Here is a 16,594-nt window from a genome sequence, read left to right on the forward strand (position 1 = left end):
GGTCACGGTCTAATTATCTCTCGGGTGCAGAAAATGACCGACGTGGGACAAAAAATATCATAGTTCCGTTCATTTTTATTATTATTTTTTTAATTGAAGAAGAAATATATATTACCTGAATTTTTAATAAACTACCCCAAGGCCGTCTTAATGCATGAGCCTGCCAAGCACGGCCCGGAAAGCTTTCTCTGATGCATGGGGCACTCATCGATAATGGAATTCAGTGCTATGATAAATAGCAGGTGCCACTTGGGCAAATGCCTCATTTTCCCACTCGAAAATACGAGCATATGACAAGGCCCTTATAATTTTTGGGTCCTCCGATGAGGACTTTGCTTGCCCCTCCCCTTTCCTCCTGAGGCGGATTTATAGTGTTGTCGCCCGTGGGCAAAACAAATTTTGCCGCACTTCACCCATTCTTTTGTCTAGTTTTCTTCACTACTCATTCCTCTAAATTAGCCGCCCTGGACTATTTAGTTCTCCCCCGCACCGTAAATATGCCTCTGCATCTAAGTCACTATCCTGGTCGTTCACATGCTTTCACACCATCTAGGCAAGGCATCTTCAACCCATTACTCGCGAGCACCGCGGTACTCCCTCAAGTACCCTGAGTATTCGATGCATTTTATCCAATTTCGTGCTCGCACGAGCACTTGATCAACATCCCGATTCAATACTTTGGAGGAATTGCATTCAAGGTTTAGAATCATCGTCATTTCATGCATTCGTATGTTAAACTTTCGGTAAGGGTGCTCTTCTTCATATGATTGGTACAGGCAGTGCTCGTGACTAGAAAAAGGTTGAAGACCTCTGCTTTAGGCAACTGTTTTCGTCCCTTCGCTCACCTGGTAATTCTTTTTGGTTACACAAATGCTTGCACACTCTCTAGGTTAGTCATTTAAGTGGTCTGGATTTTTTTAAACGACACAATCTCGTTAAAATTCAAAACGACGAACAGCTTTGCGAGTATCAGTAGCAAGGAAATTTTCTTCTTTGAAAGCTTCCCGGGTTCCGGGATTTTTAAGGGGGTTCCGTGGCGTTTGGTCATGCGGAACCCCAGAAAACAGGACCCCAGGGTTCCACGGAACACAACTTGGAAACCCGTGCTCTAGAAACAGGGCTGGAATGGGGAGGGGAGCAAATTGAAGAGCCAACAAAAATGACCTCGACTTCTAGTTACGATCTTGCTGTTCTGAAACACAATGCTCTTCAAATGCTTCTACTTCTGCGGACGGGCGGAAATAGGAAAAATAATTTCAAGGACCAGCAAAAAATAAATAAATGGGTAAAATATTTTTCAGACCAGAAAAAAATAGACGAATGAGAGAAATAATTTGCGAATCGGCAAAAAATCGATAAATTGGTGAAATATTTTGAGGACTAGCAAAAAATAAATAGAAATAGTTTGAGGACTGACAAAGAAATAAATAAATGGGAGAAATATTTTGAGAACCAGCAAAAATAATCTGCGGACTGAAAGAAAAAAATTAATTAATGGGAGAAACAAATTCAGGACCACCAAAAAATAGATAAACGAGAAAAATAATTTCAAGACCAGCAAAAATTAATTAGGAAATAACCTGAGGACCGACAAAAATATAAATAAATGGGAGAAATAATTTGTAGGTCGGCAAAAAATAAAGAAATGAGAGAAATATCTTACGAACCAGCTAAAAAAGGGATGAGAATGAGAAAAATATTTTGTGAATGTGTGTGTGTATGTGGGAAAAAAATAGATAAATTGGTGGAAAATATTTTGCGGACCAAAAAAAAAAAAAAAATAGAAATAATCTGAGGACCAGCAAAAAATAAATAGAAATAATCCGAGGACCAGCAAAAAATAAATAGAAATAATTAGAAGACTGACAAAGAAATAAATAAATGGGAAAAACAATTTTTGTAGGTCGGCAAAAAATAAAGAAATGAGAGAAATATTTTACGGACCAGCAAAAAAATGAATGAAAGAGAAATATATTTTACGAATTGCCAAAAAATAGATGAATTGGGGAAATATTCTGCGAACCAGTAAAGAATAAATAGAAATAATCTGATGACCGACAAAAAAATGAATAAATGACAGAAATAATTTCCGGGTAGGCAAAAAATAAAGAAATTGAGAGAAATAATTTCAGGTCCGGCAAAAAAATTTAACAAATGCAAATTTTTTTTTTTGCATCAATTTCAGAACCGGCAAAAAATAAATAGAAATAATTTTGCGGACCGGCAAGAAAGAGGTACTTTAATTTACTTTTGCTGCTGGGCACAATAACGTTTTCTAGTTATATATTTTTACGGAATTTTTACTCATTATTTATTTTACGTTTTAGCATTTAGTGAGCCACACCCTCAATCATTAGTGATAAATGCTGAAAACTTCAAAGTCGAATATCTCTGCAAATATTGCATTTAAAAATATGCAATTTTTTTGCGAATCATTTTTCGGAGCACGTTTTACCACATTTCACTGAATAGAAGTTTAAATAGCACACGGAAACTGTATAAAAAGAAATTTTTGTGTTTTATTTTTTTTATGTATACAAACCCTTAAAAATTATGGCATTTTTAGAAACAGTATGTGATTCGAAAAGTAATTTTTAAATCAAATTTTTCAATTTGTTTGTAAGTCAACGGATGCGGATTCCCTGAGCAAACTATTTTGTACAGTATCTAGTATATTTAGGCACGGAGGAAAGGATGATTTATTTTTTAGGTTCATTGATCATATCGTCCCGTATATTACGGGACAGATAAATTTTTCCCTCATGTTTTGGCTCTCAATGATAGGGGGTAGGGCCCCCCCTCCCATCATTGCCTTTTCACCCTCCGGATCCACGCATGAGCCGAGGCAGACACCGTAGCCTGCAAATGAAGCCGAGGTGATATCTCCAGCTACAAATGAAGCGGTGGTAGACATCCCCAGCTGTGAATGTAACCGAGCGTAGCCGGTCAATTTGTCGCGCTCAACTCGTCGCACCTCAATTTGTCGCGGTACAAATTCGTCGCAGCTCCAATTCGTCGTGACGTCAATTTATATATTACAGCGCAGAATCAATTCGTCGAACCGTCGATTCTTCACTGCACATGTTCCACGCGAGCTTGCATGTAGGTTTTTGTCTTACACGTGAAATAAACACATGAACAAAAGTGTACACGCAGTTAACTGAAAATAATTATTTTTTGTCAATGCGGAAAGGATATCGAAATTAAAATGACAATATCAATTACATTTAAAAATTTAACTGCATATAAAAGTTTAATTACGTTTGAAAATTCGGTTATAAAAATTTGAAATGTTAAATAATTTTTGCTGTGATAAAATTTTAATATCATGTGGAAAAATTTCGGTTTGCATGATATTCCCCAAATTATAGTGAGCCTATCTTTAACGGTAAATTTCTATCTGCCCCATTGCAGTATTACCATTACAGTATCTCCAGTCGAGTGGCAGTCGAGTGGTTAGGGAACTAGCTTCTCACTGTGCAGGTCTGGGTTCGAATCCAGGGCATGGATGTTTACTAATACTAACAAATTCCCTGGACGGATCATACTGATCCCTTGGGAATACGTGAGGGTCACGTTATTATTATTATTTTCACCGTATAAGAAGCACTTCCCGATTTTGTTGGGATTTCTATTTCTCACAGCGAAGGGAGTTGGGCGCAGATCAAGGGTGGAAATGTACAGTGCTTATGAATGACGATTCGATGAAGTTTTCATCATGCCCACAGGATGAGCACCGACAAAGGCAATGTAATCACCAATAAGAAAGATGACTATGGGTCAGTCGCATAGATACAATATAACCATTAATCTTATGTTTATAATCAGTCGCATATCTTTGGCTGGCTTGTTTGAATATTTTCACATAGTTTCATTAGCGTCTAAGCTTTTGGTACAAGGTTGGTGTGCTTGATCTACGGCTCCAGTCAACGATTAGTAAAAATTTCTACTTACAATACAAGTGAATTAACATTAACAGGCAATGGAAGATTATGTTCAGAGGTATATTTCCTGGGTGAGGAGGGAGTATGCGGGCTTTATTCTAAGATGACAAGTTCAAGTGAAAGGGCGTGACCAAAATTAAGTAATTGGTGATCAAGAACATGAATTAGAAAGGAAGAAGGAAGGCAAGGTTTGAATAGCCCACAGGTGGGAAAACTATAAATCCGCCTCTGATTATAGCCTACATTTATTAGGATAATTTTAATTTTAAAAACAATTCGTATCGTACATATAAAAACACTCCACAATATCTTCATTTATTTTCAGTGCTTTGAGTATCATTTTATTTAAACACTTATATAACGTGAATATCGCAGTAAAAACCCAATGATGATTCATAGAATAATAAGTGATGGTATTTTGAAGTACCATAATTTTTTCTTTTTTTTAAAGATACGTAGAAGATTTCAATTTATTGCAATTTAAATTGAATTCAAACAATTTAATTAAAAAAGTAAATAAAGTAAAAAAGTAAAAAAAAAAATCAAAAATCGATTGACATTTGCAGTGGTGTCAGAGACAGAGATGCTGTTGGTGCCCAGGGTACTTTATGGAATGGGTATGAGTACCCAATGATTCAGAAATCAAAATTTCCTACTTCAAGATCAAGACAAGAACCCACAAGTTCCAAACACTTCCGGTATCCTTGGCCAGTCAAAGGTGCCGATATGAAGGAAACATTGAGGAGGTGGGGGGGGGGGCTGAAAATCGCCATTCATTCCGTTTATAAGGGATTCAGGGACTCAAATCCCGACAAAAAGTGGGAAATGCGGCTTGTATGGTAAAAATTAAATTTTAAAAATTCAATGACTTCAATGAATACTTTCCTTCATTTGTTAAAAATTCAACATAAATGAGAAAAAAAATTAGTTCCATTTTTTACGCCTAAAGCAACTACCCTATTTATAAGATCACAACAAAACATAAGAATTTTATAGCTCAAATTTGTCGCGATGAAATGAGTCTGCGACAAATTTGTACCGCGACGAGTTTGTAGCACGACGAATTGACGCTGCGACAAATTTAATGCGACGAATTGTCCCGCGACAAGTTGAGCGCGACGAATTGACCTAGACCCGTAACCGAGATAGACACCATCAGCTGCGAATAAAGCCGGGGCCGATTTATCCAGCTTCTAATGTAGCAGAGGTAGACGACATCAGACGCGAATAGGTCCGCGGCAGATATATCCAGTAACGAAGGGAGTGGAGGCAGATACCGGCAGTTGCGAATGAAGCCGCAGCAATCTCCAGCTGCGAATGTAGCTGAGGCAGACATGTTAAATATTCAATGGAGCGAAGGCTTGCATCTTTAGCTGCGAATGAAGCCGAAGCAGGCGCTGGTGCAGGACGATGTGTTGAGGGAAGGGGGAGTGAGATTTAGTTTTTGATTCGTTGAATCGTCTTTATTTTACGGGATAGACCGATTTTCCTCTTTCCCCCCCCCCTTATTTTTTGGCTCTTGGAATGGGGCGATTGCCCCCTTCGCTTCCCTATGGATACATGCACGAGTACATTACGCATGCTCTTGTTGGCATACACTGCTTGAGCCATGAAGAAAAACTTGGTTTCTTGAATATGTTTACATTGGAAGCACTAAGGCGTCGGGGGTGGGGCGATATGATCGAAGCGTTTAAAATTTTCAACGGGATGGATAGGATGGAACATCAGTTATTAATACGCCGTCAATGCTGCGTCGATAACGGAAACACCAATATCATTTAGTAAGGGACAACTCCAGGCAGTGCCGTCGTAACGCATGGGCCTCAAGAGAAGAGGGGAGGGGGGGGGGCTAAGGAAAACGGGAATTGGATGAATTTTTCAAAAATTTTCCAGGTAGGGTCCCAGAAAAATCACTTGGCCCGGGGACCCATGATGCTCTTGAGACAGCCCTAACTCCAGGGTGTTATATCGCAGAAAGTTTTTCCTCTAACGGGGTTATGAATAAATGGAATATTCCATTTATCTCCGGGAGTAGTGAATTCTAACTCGTTTAAAAAGAAATACGATAAGCATGGTAAATTGAGAAGCTTGTTCATACTTAGAATAAGACAACCATAATATCTTTTTCATGTACAGTGTGTGTCTATAATGTATTATACAGGGTGTCCTGAAAGTGCTAATGCGGCCTTTATTTCATCAACCGTCCGTCAAAAAGGTGTAGTTCCAATTTAAAAGATGCTCAAAAGTCGCTCGAAAATTACGCTGTACCAGTTTCGAGAGTGGAAATGCAGTGCGTCACAAAATAAAAATATAAATCTAAATTTTTACACGGTCCCCTTGCCCTCTAACTTCCAAATGGAAAGTTGCTGCCCTGTATCTACTGAAGCCAACGGAAAAAAAAATCCCATGTTTCCGAGTGCAATATTCGCTGAGATATTCGAATTCAGATATCGGAAAAAAGTTATGAAAGAACAGCAAAAAACTTACGGACACAACGCTTCTTTCCGTCATTTATGCTGCCCTTTCCCAACTTTTCTCCGATTTTTGAATTCAAAAATCTTAGTGAATATTGAATTTAGAACCACGCGATTTTTTTTTCTGTGGGCTTCTGGAGATACAGGGCAACAACTTTCTAATTACAAGTTGCAGAACGCATAAAAATTTAATTTTTTTTGATTTTGTTACACACTGTATTTTCACTCTCAAAACTGATACAGGGTAATGTTTGAGCGCCTATTGTGCATTTTTTCAAATTGGAATAACATATCTCTACGACGGACGGTTGATGAGATTAGCACTAGGCCGCATTAGCACTTACAGGACACCCTGTATACTGTAGTATTAATTATATTAGTTTTTCTTTTCGTTATACGTAGATGATTTTATATATTTCTATATTGGGTTGATATATTTGACATCCGTATATTTATGGGCATCGTATTCCAGCCACCTCGTTGGGCATTTTGCCTGTTGTGGCCTATGTGTTTGTATTACTATTTCTCGTAGGAATCTTAGCACCTTCTTAGTGGCCTTGGGGACCCTGGTGGCTCCCCAGAACTTCATTTGAGAAGCCCCCGAGAATTCAATTGAAAAATTTGACGTTTTTATACGAATTTTATAGTCCATTCGATCAACGAGAGACAATGGGCATATCATTATCCTATCCTCGGTATAGGCGTGACGCCAAAAGAAGTTTTTACAATGCTATACAATCACTGAAAAGACATCGCGTTGACTGACGTGGCACACGATCCGTGGTGGTGCCCATGATTGTCATGTCCTTTCCTGTAGAAACTCTTGCATATATATTCAATTTCCTGCTCGAGGAAATAACATAATAAATTGCATTCAATATTGCAAGGTCGTTTGTGTGTTTGTTTGTGTCTTTCTCTCAAATGTTTAAATGAAATAATAACAATGAAATGTTTTGCGTATGTACGCCATGTGAGGGAAGGCATTTGTATTGGCCATTGTGATGGTTTTCCTGGTCTCTACAGGTTGTGATTAACGTGATGATGTTGGCGTCCGCTGGATACGCCTACGATTTGCGATTGCATAATGAGGGTTACCATCTTTTTATAATTTTACCTTGCTTTTATGCTGATGTGAATGTACATATAAATAAATGTTCACTCTGGTAGAATCCGCATAATTTCGTGACCTGCCGGATTCTCAAGAAGTTCTCATCCAGCAATTTGATACATCGTGCGAAAGGTGAGTGAAATGGAAATTTTCATATATATATATATATATACTAATTCTTTTACGACAGGGTCCTCGAAACATGGCCCACGGCCCTCGGAACTTTTTTGACATGGCTCGTGTGCCATTTTTAGAAAATAGCTGAAAGCATTGTAAGAACATAAATTTTTATCCATTTCTCACCCTATGTGGTCCATGACGATGGCATAGGTGGTCCGCAGGCAGACGCAAAAAAATTATTCACCCGTTGTAATTTATATTAGTTTATATATCCATATGGGTTCAAATAAAATTACACCGTCATACTTAGTAGGGCTGGTACGATTAATCGATTAATCGATCAATTGTCAATCGCAGATAAAAATTTCAGTTGAATTAATCGACTCGATCAATCCGATTAAAGTTCGATTAAAATTTGAGTAAAAAGTTAGTAATTTGACTCGATTTATTTAAAGATCATAAATTCATGTCGATTAAATGTTTTAAATTATTGTACCAATATGTAACATTTTCTATAAGTAGTCGTATTTAAAAACATTTGAATCAATATTTTGATCAAATTTTTTGGCGTTGAGAAATTCAAGTCCATTCAACGAAAAATTGTGATAATTTTAGTTTCAAATTGAGTTTGATGGGAGTTTTTTAGAAGGCAAGACCAAAATTTATCGTCTCCACTGTGAACAGTAGTTGTTCGTAGCAACCACTAGATCCCCATGAAGAAATTCCAGGTTTTAACAAAATATGTTCAGCATACGAGTATTAAATTAAGTGCCAGCCTTAAATTCTTAGTCTATGCCTATATGTGTTTACATCTAACGAACAGGTGTATGAAATGAATAAATTTACATTTTTATAGCACCAATGAATGTTATATAATTACGAAAAATATTCGATTGGAATTCGATTAATCGGCTGATCAATCGATTAAAATTTTTTGATTAACTAGTTAAAAATTTTAATCGATTCCCAGCCTTAATACTTATGTTCCCCTTACTCCATGGAGGAGAATGTAGTAAACTGCGATTCTAAATAAGGGATATCACTGAATTTTTCTGAAAATTGTGCAATATTTTGCTTTAAACGCGATTTGCTACATACTGCTAAAATTGCTGAAGGGAGTGGAAATAAAGGACTGCTTCGCGAAAAATACGCATGACCATATTTCATTGCGAAAAAATTCGGAAAATTGGGGTCCTAAATAATAATCTGTAAAATACGGGACATCGTCAGTTGTCATCAAAAACATTGTCAGAAATAAATCAATCGTAATTAAAATCCAAAAAAAATTGAGGACACAACGTTAAAACTGACAAATATGCGATGGTATAGATATAGCTGGTGGTTTTCGCTTTCGTCCACACACGTACTGTGAAATTTTACTAATATTCTCCCCTACATTCTCCGGTCAGCGTGCCTAACTCGAAAAAATGAACTCCCGTACAAATGTCACTGTTTACGATATGAAACTAGATGTAGCATCGTAACAAGGTGTATGTGCACTCAAAACATATTTTCAATTATGGTTAGAGGAAAAAGTGGGCTGTTTGCATTACTGAACGTGACTTTGGGAAGGGGGGGAGCTAGCGCACGAATAAGGAGAGATTGCGTTCTTGGGAAGACCATGGAAGTGGAGGTTCATGAACCCCTCATTCAAGAACTAGTGGAAGAACATGATGGTCACATCCTCATTACCGAAATTACCAAAAAAACAAAAAGAGGCAAAAGCAAGTGTCATAAATAGGTTCTTTTTAAAGTCACACAAAAAGAATACAGAAGAAGTGAGTCCCCAAGTCATATTAAACAATAATCTTCCTGTCTCTGGTCGTTTAGAGTAAGTTAATTTGTAAATATTATATCGGATTTTGTGTTTATTTATGACATTATTATATTTATTTTATTCCATTATTTATTATATTATTATTGTGTTGATTTATTGAATGAATGGCACTCTATTAGTCATTTTCATATAAATGAATAATTGCGGAACGAATTATCCACGCTTCCATTATTTCCTATGAAGAAGTTTGATTCGAATAACGAGCACGTTGGCTGAACGGATTAAGCTCATTAACCGACGTTCCACTGTATGTAATATATACTGTATATTAGGGTGAATCGAAAAGTATAGGAAAAAGTATTTATTTCGAAATTACTTTTGGCATGGTTTGGGAAAGTTGTGTCTTGGGCATATATAAGTTTGTATTTTTTTCTAATTGAAATCCATTCATATCTTTCGGTGCCCCAAGCTTCCCATAAATAGTTAAAAATTCACACTTTTATGAAAATGAATTAAAATTGTAAATTAATGAAAACTGTTTATAAATTTTGCAGAGTATTCAGGTATTAAAGTATAAACTTATTAATAATAATAATTTTATAATAACACATGAAGTATAAATTTAAAAATCAAAGCAATAAATCATAAAACTTTGAAGAGATTTACATATTTCTAAATGTTGTAATGCTTTTTGGTATTAAAATGTTCGATATGGCTTCTTGATTTTATCAATATGAAGCCGTGTCTCTTCTCCACCACACACTTTCCGACGCCTCAGACACTAGGTAAGAATGTATCTTTCAACTGCTTGGGTATGGCATGAATATTTTCAACATTCCTTCCAACTTTTACCATGGCTTCCAACTTTTACTATACTAAATAATTTTATACATTTTATAATAAACAATAAAAGATTTTTCATTCTCTGCCTATACCACTTTCTCTGTGAAACCGATTATTTTTAACTCATTCTTAATTTTTTATTCAAAATTTGCATAAAAATCTATTTTTGACAAATTTTGTCTCGGAGCACCGGAAGAAATTAATTGAAGTTGAGAAAATTTTACATTTATATGCTAGTATGCTTAAAAGACAACTTTTGCACCCCATGCCGATTCTTTTATCCACATTTCGATTTTTCGATCCACACTACTATATACTCGAGAAAGAAATATTTACTTATCACAAAAAAAAATTTGTATAAAATATTTACTGTATGTACGTAAATATTGACTGGAAGAGTAAATGAACAATAACTTTTCGTACACGAATACAAATACAGCTTACATCTAATACAGACAATATTATATAGTAATACAATAGAGAATATAAATACTATATGCGTTTCGCGTATAGTATATATATTCTCTAATGGCTACAAAGAAACAAGTTAGCTAACTTCTACTGCAATGAAACCATATAACACATACAAGATATAGATGTAACACATACGGATACAAGAATGAGTGCAATGTACTAGTGGCAAAGTAGATGAAGTTTAAATTTCTTTTTAATTATTTCCCGAAAACATTAATAACAAAAACAATAATAGAATTCATAATTTTCTTTATAAGATCAGTAGAATGTCCAGTTAGTGTGCAATACCATTTTTGGCCTACGGTATATGGTTCTCTGTAATAGGTCGTAATCCACTATCTCATTGAGATAGACATATTCAGAGTTCTCTAGTTTGTCATAGTGGGTTGTAGATAGCTCCTTGATGAAGTTCAGTATAAGAGGTATACCCAGGTCTTTCCTGAGATGTCAGCTCCACGTATAAATTTAGGTGCCCTCACAAGAGACATTAGGATCTTGTTTTGCTGAGATTGTAGCTTTTGCATGTTGCTATGACTTGCGTAGGCTCAGACCGGGCTGCAAATATCATAATTGGTAGAAGTATGGATTTATAAAGTATGACTTTATTTTTTAGAGAGAGACGGGCTTGAGGAAATGTCGTTTTGGAGAGCATGCCTGAGACTTGGGTGGCTTTGTCCCTGACATAGTCAATCTACGGGCAAAAATCATTGGCTGGTCCAGAATAAAGCCTAGTCATTTCACTTTCCTTACTGGTTCCACGGATGCGCTACCGATATAGATGGGAGCGTTTCCTGGGTCCGTTTTTCTCGTGAAACAAAAAAACTAGCACTTGTTGTGGTTCAGTTCAATGGCGTTGATGCCATACAAATCCTCAATATCCTCTACTATTTCTCGAAGATTTTCACGGCATTTATCAGCCTTCCTATGATTGATGAGTATGATGGAATCGTCCGCAAAAAGTGCTAGGATTCCTATCTTTGTACTCCTAACAGTAATAAATTGTTATGTTTTTAATATGTTTTATATTCTGACTACGTAGCATCAGGATCTCAGGGATGTCATTTCAACTTTTGCCACAAGAGCATGTACTCAATGTGTATATATATATACATATATATATACATACACATACACACACACATTGAGTACATGTTCTTTGCCACCCTGGCTTTTGAAAGTGTATTTTTAGTGTATTTTCAAAAGCCAGGGTGACAACTGCCCCCCTGACACCCCCCCCCCAAATGACGGGCCTGATCAGGATAAGGTGATAAATGCTTACATATATTCACAATTTTTGGGTCATAAAAATCTGAGCTCTAGTTAGTAGTATGATAACCTTAGCATAAGGCCGGCATTACATTATGAAATTTTGATAAAAAGTACTTTTATGAAAGTTGAAAAATGCAACCAATAATAGCATTGGTAACATTTTAGCAAATGCAATCGATCACCTTATTGGTTGTATTTTTTGAGTTTTAATAAAATGGGCTTTTATGAAACTTTTATAGTGTAATCCCGGCCTAAGAATGGTAAGCAAAATTTAGGAAACAGTTTTATGATCATGAACTATTTCAGTAAATCAGGTTTTGAACATGGTCGAGAAATCCTGCAGTTATGCTGATTCAAGAATAGTGGAATAATGTAGCTGCTAAAACCAGTCATATTATAATTATAAATCATTAAAATGTGGGAGACAGTTTCGTGAGTGATGATAAAATTTTAATATAATTTATAATTATTATCTTATGTGAATGTTGATGATGCAAATTTATAATATTCTTCAGTAGTTGGATATCTGGACATGTGGAAATAGCAGGTATCAGTGGGCCTCTACGGTCAAATATTGTTGATTATTCATGATTTTGCCGTACACTCTAACGTTTGTCCTAAGCCTACATAAAAACAATCGGGGGAGATCATAAGCCCTTCATAATATATATTGTTCAAAGTTTCTGTCAAAAAATTATGAAAGGCTTATGAACTCCCCGATCTTTTTTGTGTAGGCTTAGGACAAACGTTGAAGTATGCGGCGAGATCATATTTTAACTTATGCTGTATGTATAAAAGTGACGAATATTCTGAATAATTTCCTTTAAACTATCTGAATTATCAATACATATTTTTCGCAGGGAATGGCTTCTATAAGACTCCTGGCGGTGCTGGTAACGGTCACCGTCTTCGTGACGATGGCCGAATCTCAGGGACGTGAAGGATCTGGAGGCGGTGGTCGTGGAGGACCACCGGGAGGAATGGGTGGTGGACCAGGAGGTCCCGGAGGACAAGGTGGTGGGCCAGGCGGTCCCGGTGGACGTGGTGGTGGACCAGGCGGTCCCGGAGGACATGGTGGTGGACCAGGTGGACCCGGTGGAAGGGGTGGTGGACCTGGAATGGACGGCGGACGTGGTGGCATGGGAAGTGGTGGACAAGAAGGTGGAGGAGGAGGACCTGGAGGACCTCCATCGGATAGCAGAGACGGATCATCAAGGTATCAATATTGTCAATTTTTCGCAGTATGATAAATTAGATAGCTTTCTAGTTTGAAAAGAAGTTTCAAATTTTATTGCAAAAAAAAATAGAGCTTTATCATTTTGTTTTTATCACTTTAGCAAATCTGGATTCTTTGAAGGACGTGATGGATACGGAGGTTACCAAGGACGAGATGGTTATTAACTGCAGGCAGCAAACAACGATGCAAGCTTCCCGTTGCATGTGCGGACATTGTAAAAATAGCGTACATCTATCTTAGCTATTAAATGTTTCTTATTATGTTAAAAAATTTTGTTAATTAGTTTTCTTTATTTCTGAGTGACCAGCTACCTTTTCTTACCACCTACACAATATACTCATTAACCATCTTCAACTGTGGTTTGATTGTCTTTAACAGGGGTTCACAACCTTCGGCCCACCGAGTGGTCCCATCCGGCTTGCAAAAATTGTTTCGGTAGAAAAGTATCAATACACATAACACGATAAATGTCTCGGCTGACCATATATATTTCCTTCATAAAAATACGGAAAATAGGGATCAACACTGGATATCACCAATTATCGCAAAAAAAACAAAAGAAAAATTTCAAAGGCAAATAAAGTTGCCAAAAACCTCCTATGGCGGGAAATAGAAGAGCTACTGCATGTTGCAATGGATAAAAATGTAATTCTCCAAGAAAAAACATGTTTGAAAAAATATGTGATATAGTATTTAAATGACTATAATTGATTATGATAGAGTCATAATTATGCCACTATCATGATGCCAATTCATATATATATATACGCATATACATTACATCAGTCAGCTCCACCTTTGACGATCGGGGCCCCATGCTCTCCCATACCTTCGCCCATGGCTGTAGTTATATGAATTAGGTGAAATATTTTGCGGAACGGCTTGAAAGAACATTTATCTAGTCAACTTTCATACCAGGTACGAGAATTGTATGTCATGGTATCAGGATTAACGCACGTTGCCGTTGCTATCTATCAAACTTGGAGCGAAGTACCGAACATTGATCTGCCATCTTTTAAATTATGGTTCCTCTAAATCAGGGAATCTAAATTAGCCCCAGTGCCAAATGCACGAAAAGTGTCCTGAAAGACAAGTGTCAATAAACACCACACAGTATATTTATAGGCGCTGACTAGGTTTCCATATTTCGGTATTCAGAGCATTCTTGGCAGAATCATAGGCACGCAGGTAGGTTCCCCTCCCCAGTACCCTCCAAATTATGATTAAAGCATTAAAAATATTTTTGTAAAAAGAATTAGAATATCGAAACAAAAGACTTTTATACGTTAGCAAATCAATATCTCTTAATTTAAAATGCTTTTTTGAAGGTCAGTAACTCAAAATGTCTCTGGAAAGATTCCTTGTGCCCTCGTCAAGTCCATCCTGTGTATGAATAAATTCCAAAACGTACATTTTGTCAATTCAGAAACATTATTCAAAAACATTGATAGTAACATTGACTTTCTTTGGCTTGCCCAATTCTAACAAATAAGACAATATTTATTAGAATTCTTAATTAAGAAAAGTATTGAATCAAGCAAAATTTTCTAATGGAAAAGCTACAGAAATGTAACTTTGTAATTTTGAAGCTAGAATTATATCAAGCACTGAAACAAAATTTGCAGAGCAATAGAGAGGTTTTTGATGCTTCATCTCTTCTAAAAGTAGAAGCAGATGTGTTACGGTGTTACGTAGCATTTTTTGGTTTTGAAGATGTCGTCCATCAACCTTTCAAATAAATTAAGTGTGAGCTTAGAAAAATTATTCTTATCATATTCTGCCTTAGGACTTTGGGGGGGGGGGGGATGTGATTTGAAGCGAGTCGGAGGTGATGGGGGGGGGGGCCCAGCGGGGTTGGGCCCTGTGGCTTTCGGGCCGGGGATGCCTGGCGTGCCCGGACATCAAGAGAGTTTTTTCAGCATGGCCCAGCCGCTTGGTAATCTACTTCAAAGCGAGGGTCATGCGTTGTCCTGTTTAAAAAAAGTGTTTGTTGTCCTTTGTGTGGGTCGGAGGTCCAGTGGCGCAATGTCGGCCGGCGTTCGGCCCATGGTCTTGGTGGCTGGCGGGACTTTTTCTTCTTTTTCCAGCATGACCCATGGTACGCTGCTTATATCCCACAAGAAGGCCATGTTTGGTGTTTGCATATTCCATATTCTGCCTTAGATACAAGGTCATAACTGGGGGGGGGGGGGAACTTGGGGGGTCTGCATCCCCTTCGAAATGTGAGAAAATGACCGAAAAAAGGGAAAAGATAGCCAAATCTATTGCTTTATCACTTTGGTTCCCCCCGAAAAAATTTCTGTTAACGGGCCTGTGCTTAGATATTATTTACTTCTGAAATATAAAATTTCATTCAACTTATTTTTTCAATTGATAGATTTAAGATTGGGTAAAATAGATTTATAGGGGGAGGGGACCACCAAAATTACTAAAGTGCTTAAAGCCTTCGAGCTTCTTGACCCGGCCTAGGCTATGACCGGGCGCATAGCAAACAGGGGAGGTATGACATTTTACTGGTGAACCTATAATTCTCTAGAGGTATCCTTCCAATTAGAAAAAGTTTCCAAATAACGTGTTGCACTCAGTTATGTCATTCATGTTTCAAGGGGGTAGAAAATTTTTTGGTCTTTTTAATCGTGCTTTGTGTCTACTGTCGTATGATGAAATCTCCGCAATGTGTGGAAATTCAGAATCGTTCAATTTATCAAATAAGTTCTTTGCCAGTTTTTTTGCATATGACGTTGCATCAGCTACTCAGGAATCACGTCTGATATTAACGTTTCTAACGTACCAAGGTAGTCCGGTGTATCTCCTCAGGGTCTTGTTTTGAAATCTCTCCAGAGCGATGATATTCATTTTCTTCGAGAACAATCAGACAGGCGCAGCATACGGAAGAATCGGTCTAATTGCCATCTTATACAGAATAATTTTATTTCGAATTGGAAGACTTGAGTGCCTGTGGCTTAGTCTGTTGAGCATGACCGAGGCCACGGTCGTCCTACGGATGGCATCAACACAATGCCTTGAGAAACTGAATCTCTTGTCCATTATCACCCCCAAATATTTATTGTGAATGACTGGGTTGATTATAACTCCTTGTACCTCTATGTGTGCTTGTTGTGGTAATGAGGATTTGTTAGTGAACCACATGAATTTGGTTTTATCTGCATTCAGTTCAACACGGGTTCGCACACACCAGCGCTCGACCAATCTTACCATTTCTTGCAAGTTTGAAAGGGCCTTGCCAGGGTCCTTATCTGTGCAACAAAGGGCACTATCGTCGGCATAAAGAGCGATGAAACCCTTAGGGGCAACTGAGAAGTCATTCATATGAAAATTGTGTAGGAT

The 16,594-nt window shown here is 37.3% G+C and overlaps 2 protein-coding genes across 2 annotated transcripts in view; one reads left to right on the forward strand and one right to left on the reverse strand.

Moving 5' to 3' along the window:
• Window positions 1–16,594, reverse strand: part of LOC149068613 (tubulin alpha chain, testis-specific-like) — an 80,730-nt gene that overhangs the window by 37,179 nt on the left and 26,957 nt on the right. The gene's annotated exons all lie outside the window — the stretch shown is intronic.
• LOC149068615 (uncharacterized) lies at window positions 7,550–13,508 on the forward strand. The gene is made up of 3 exons (XM_089250849.1): window positions 7,550–7,658; window positions 12,870–13,225; window positions 13,347–13,508. Exons 2-3 carry the CDS (start codon window positions 12,873–12,875, stop codon window positions 13,408–13,410), a joined length of 417 nt encoding a protein of 138 aa, XP_089106975.1. The 5' UTR covers window positions 7,550–7,658; window positions 12,870–12,872; the 3' UTR covers window positions 13,411–13,508.

Source organism: Pholcus phalangioides, unplaced genomic scaffold (genome assembly GCF_987345545.1).
Source record: "Pholcus phalangioides strain wild (caught in Gottingen) unplaced genomic scaffold, Ppha-v1.0 ptg000024l_1, whole genome shotgun sequence".
NCBI classification, from domain to species: domain Eukaryota; kingdom Metazoa; phylum Arthropoda; class Arachnida; order Araneae; family Pholcidae; genus Pholcus; species Pholcus phalangioides.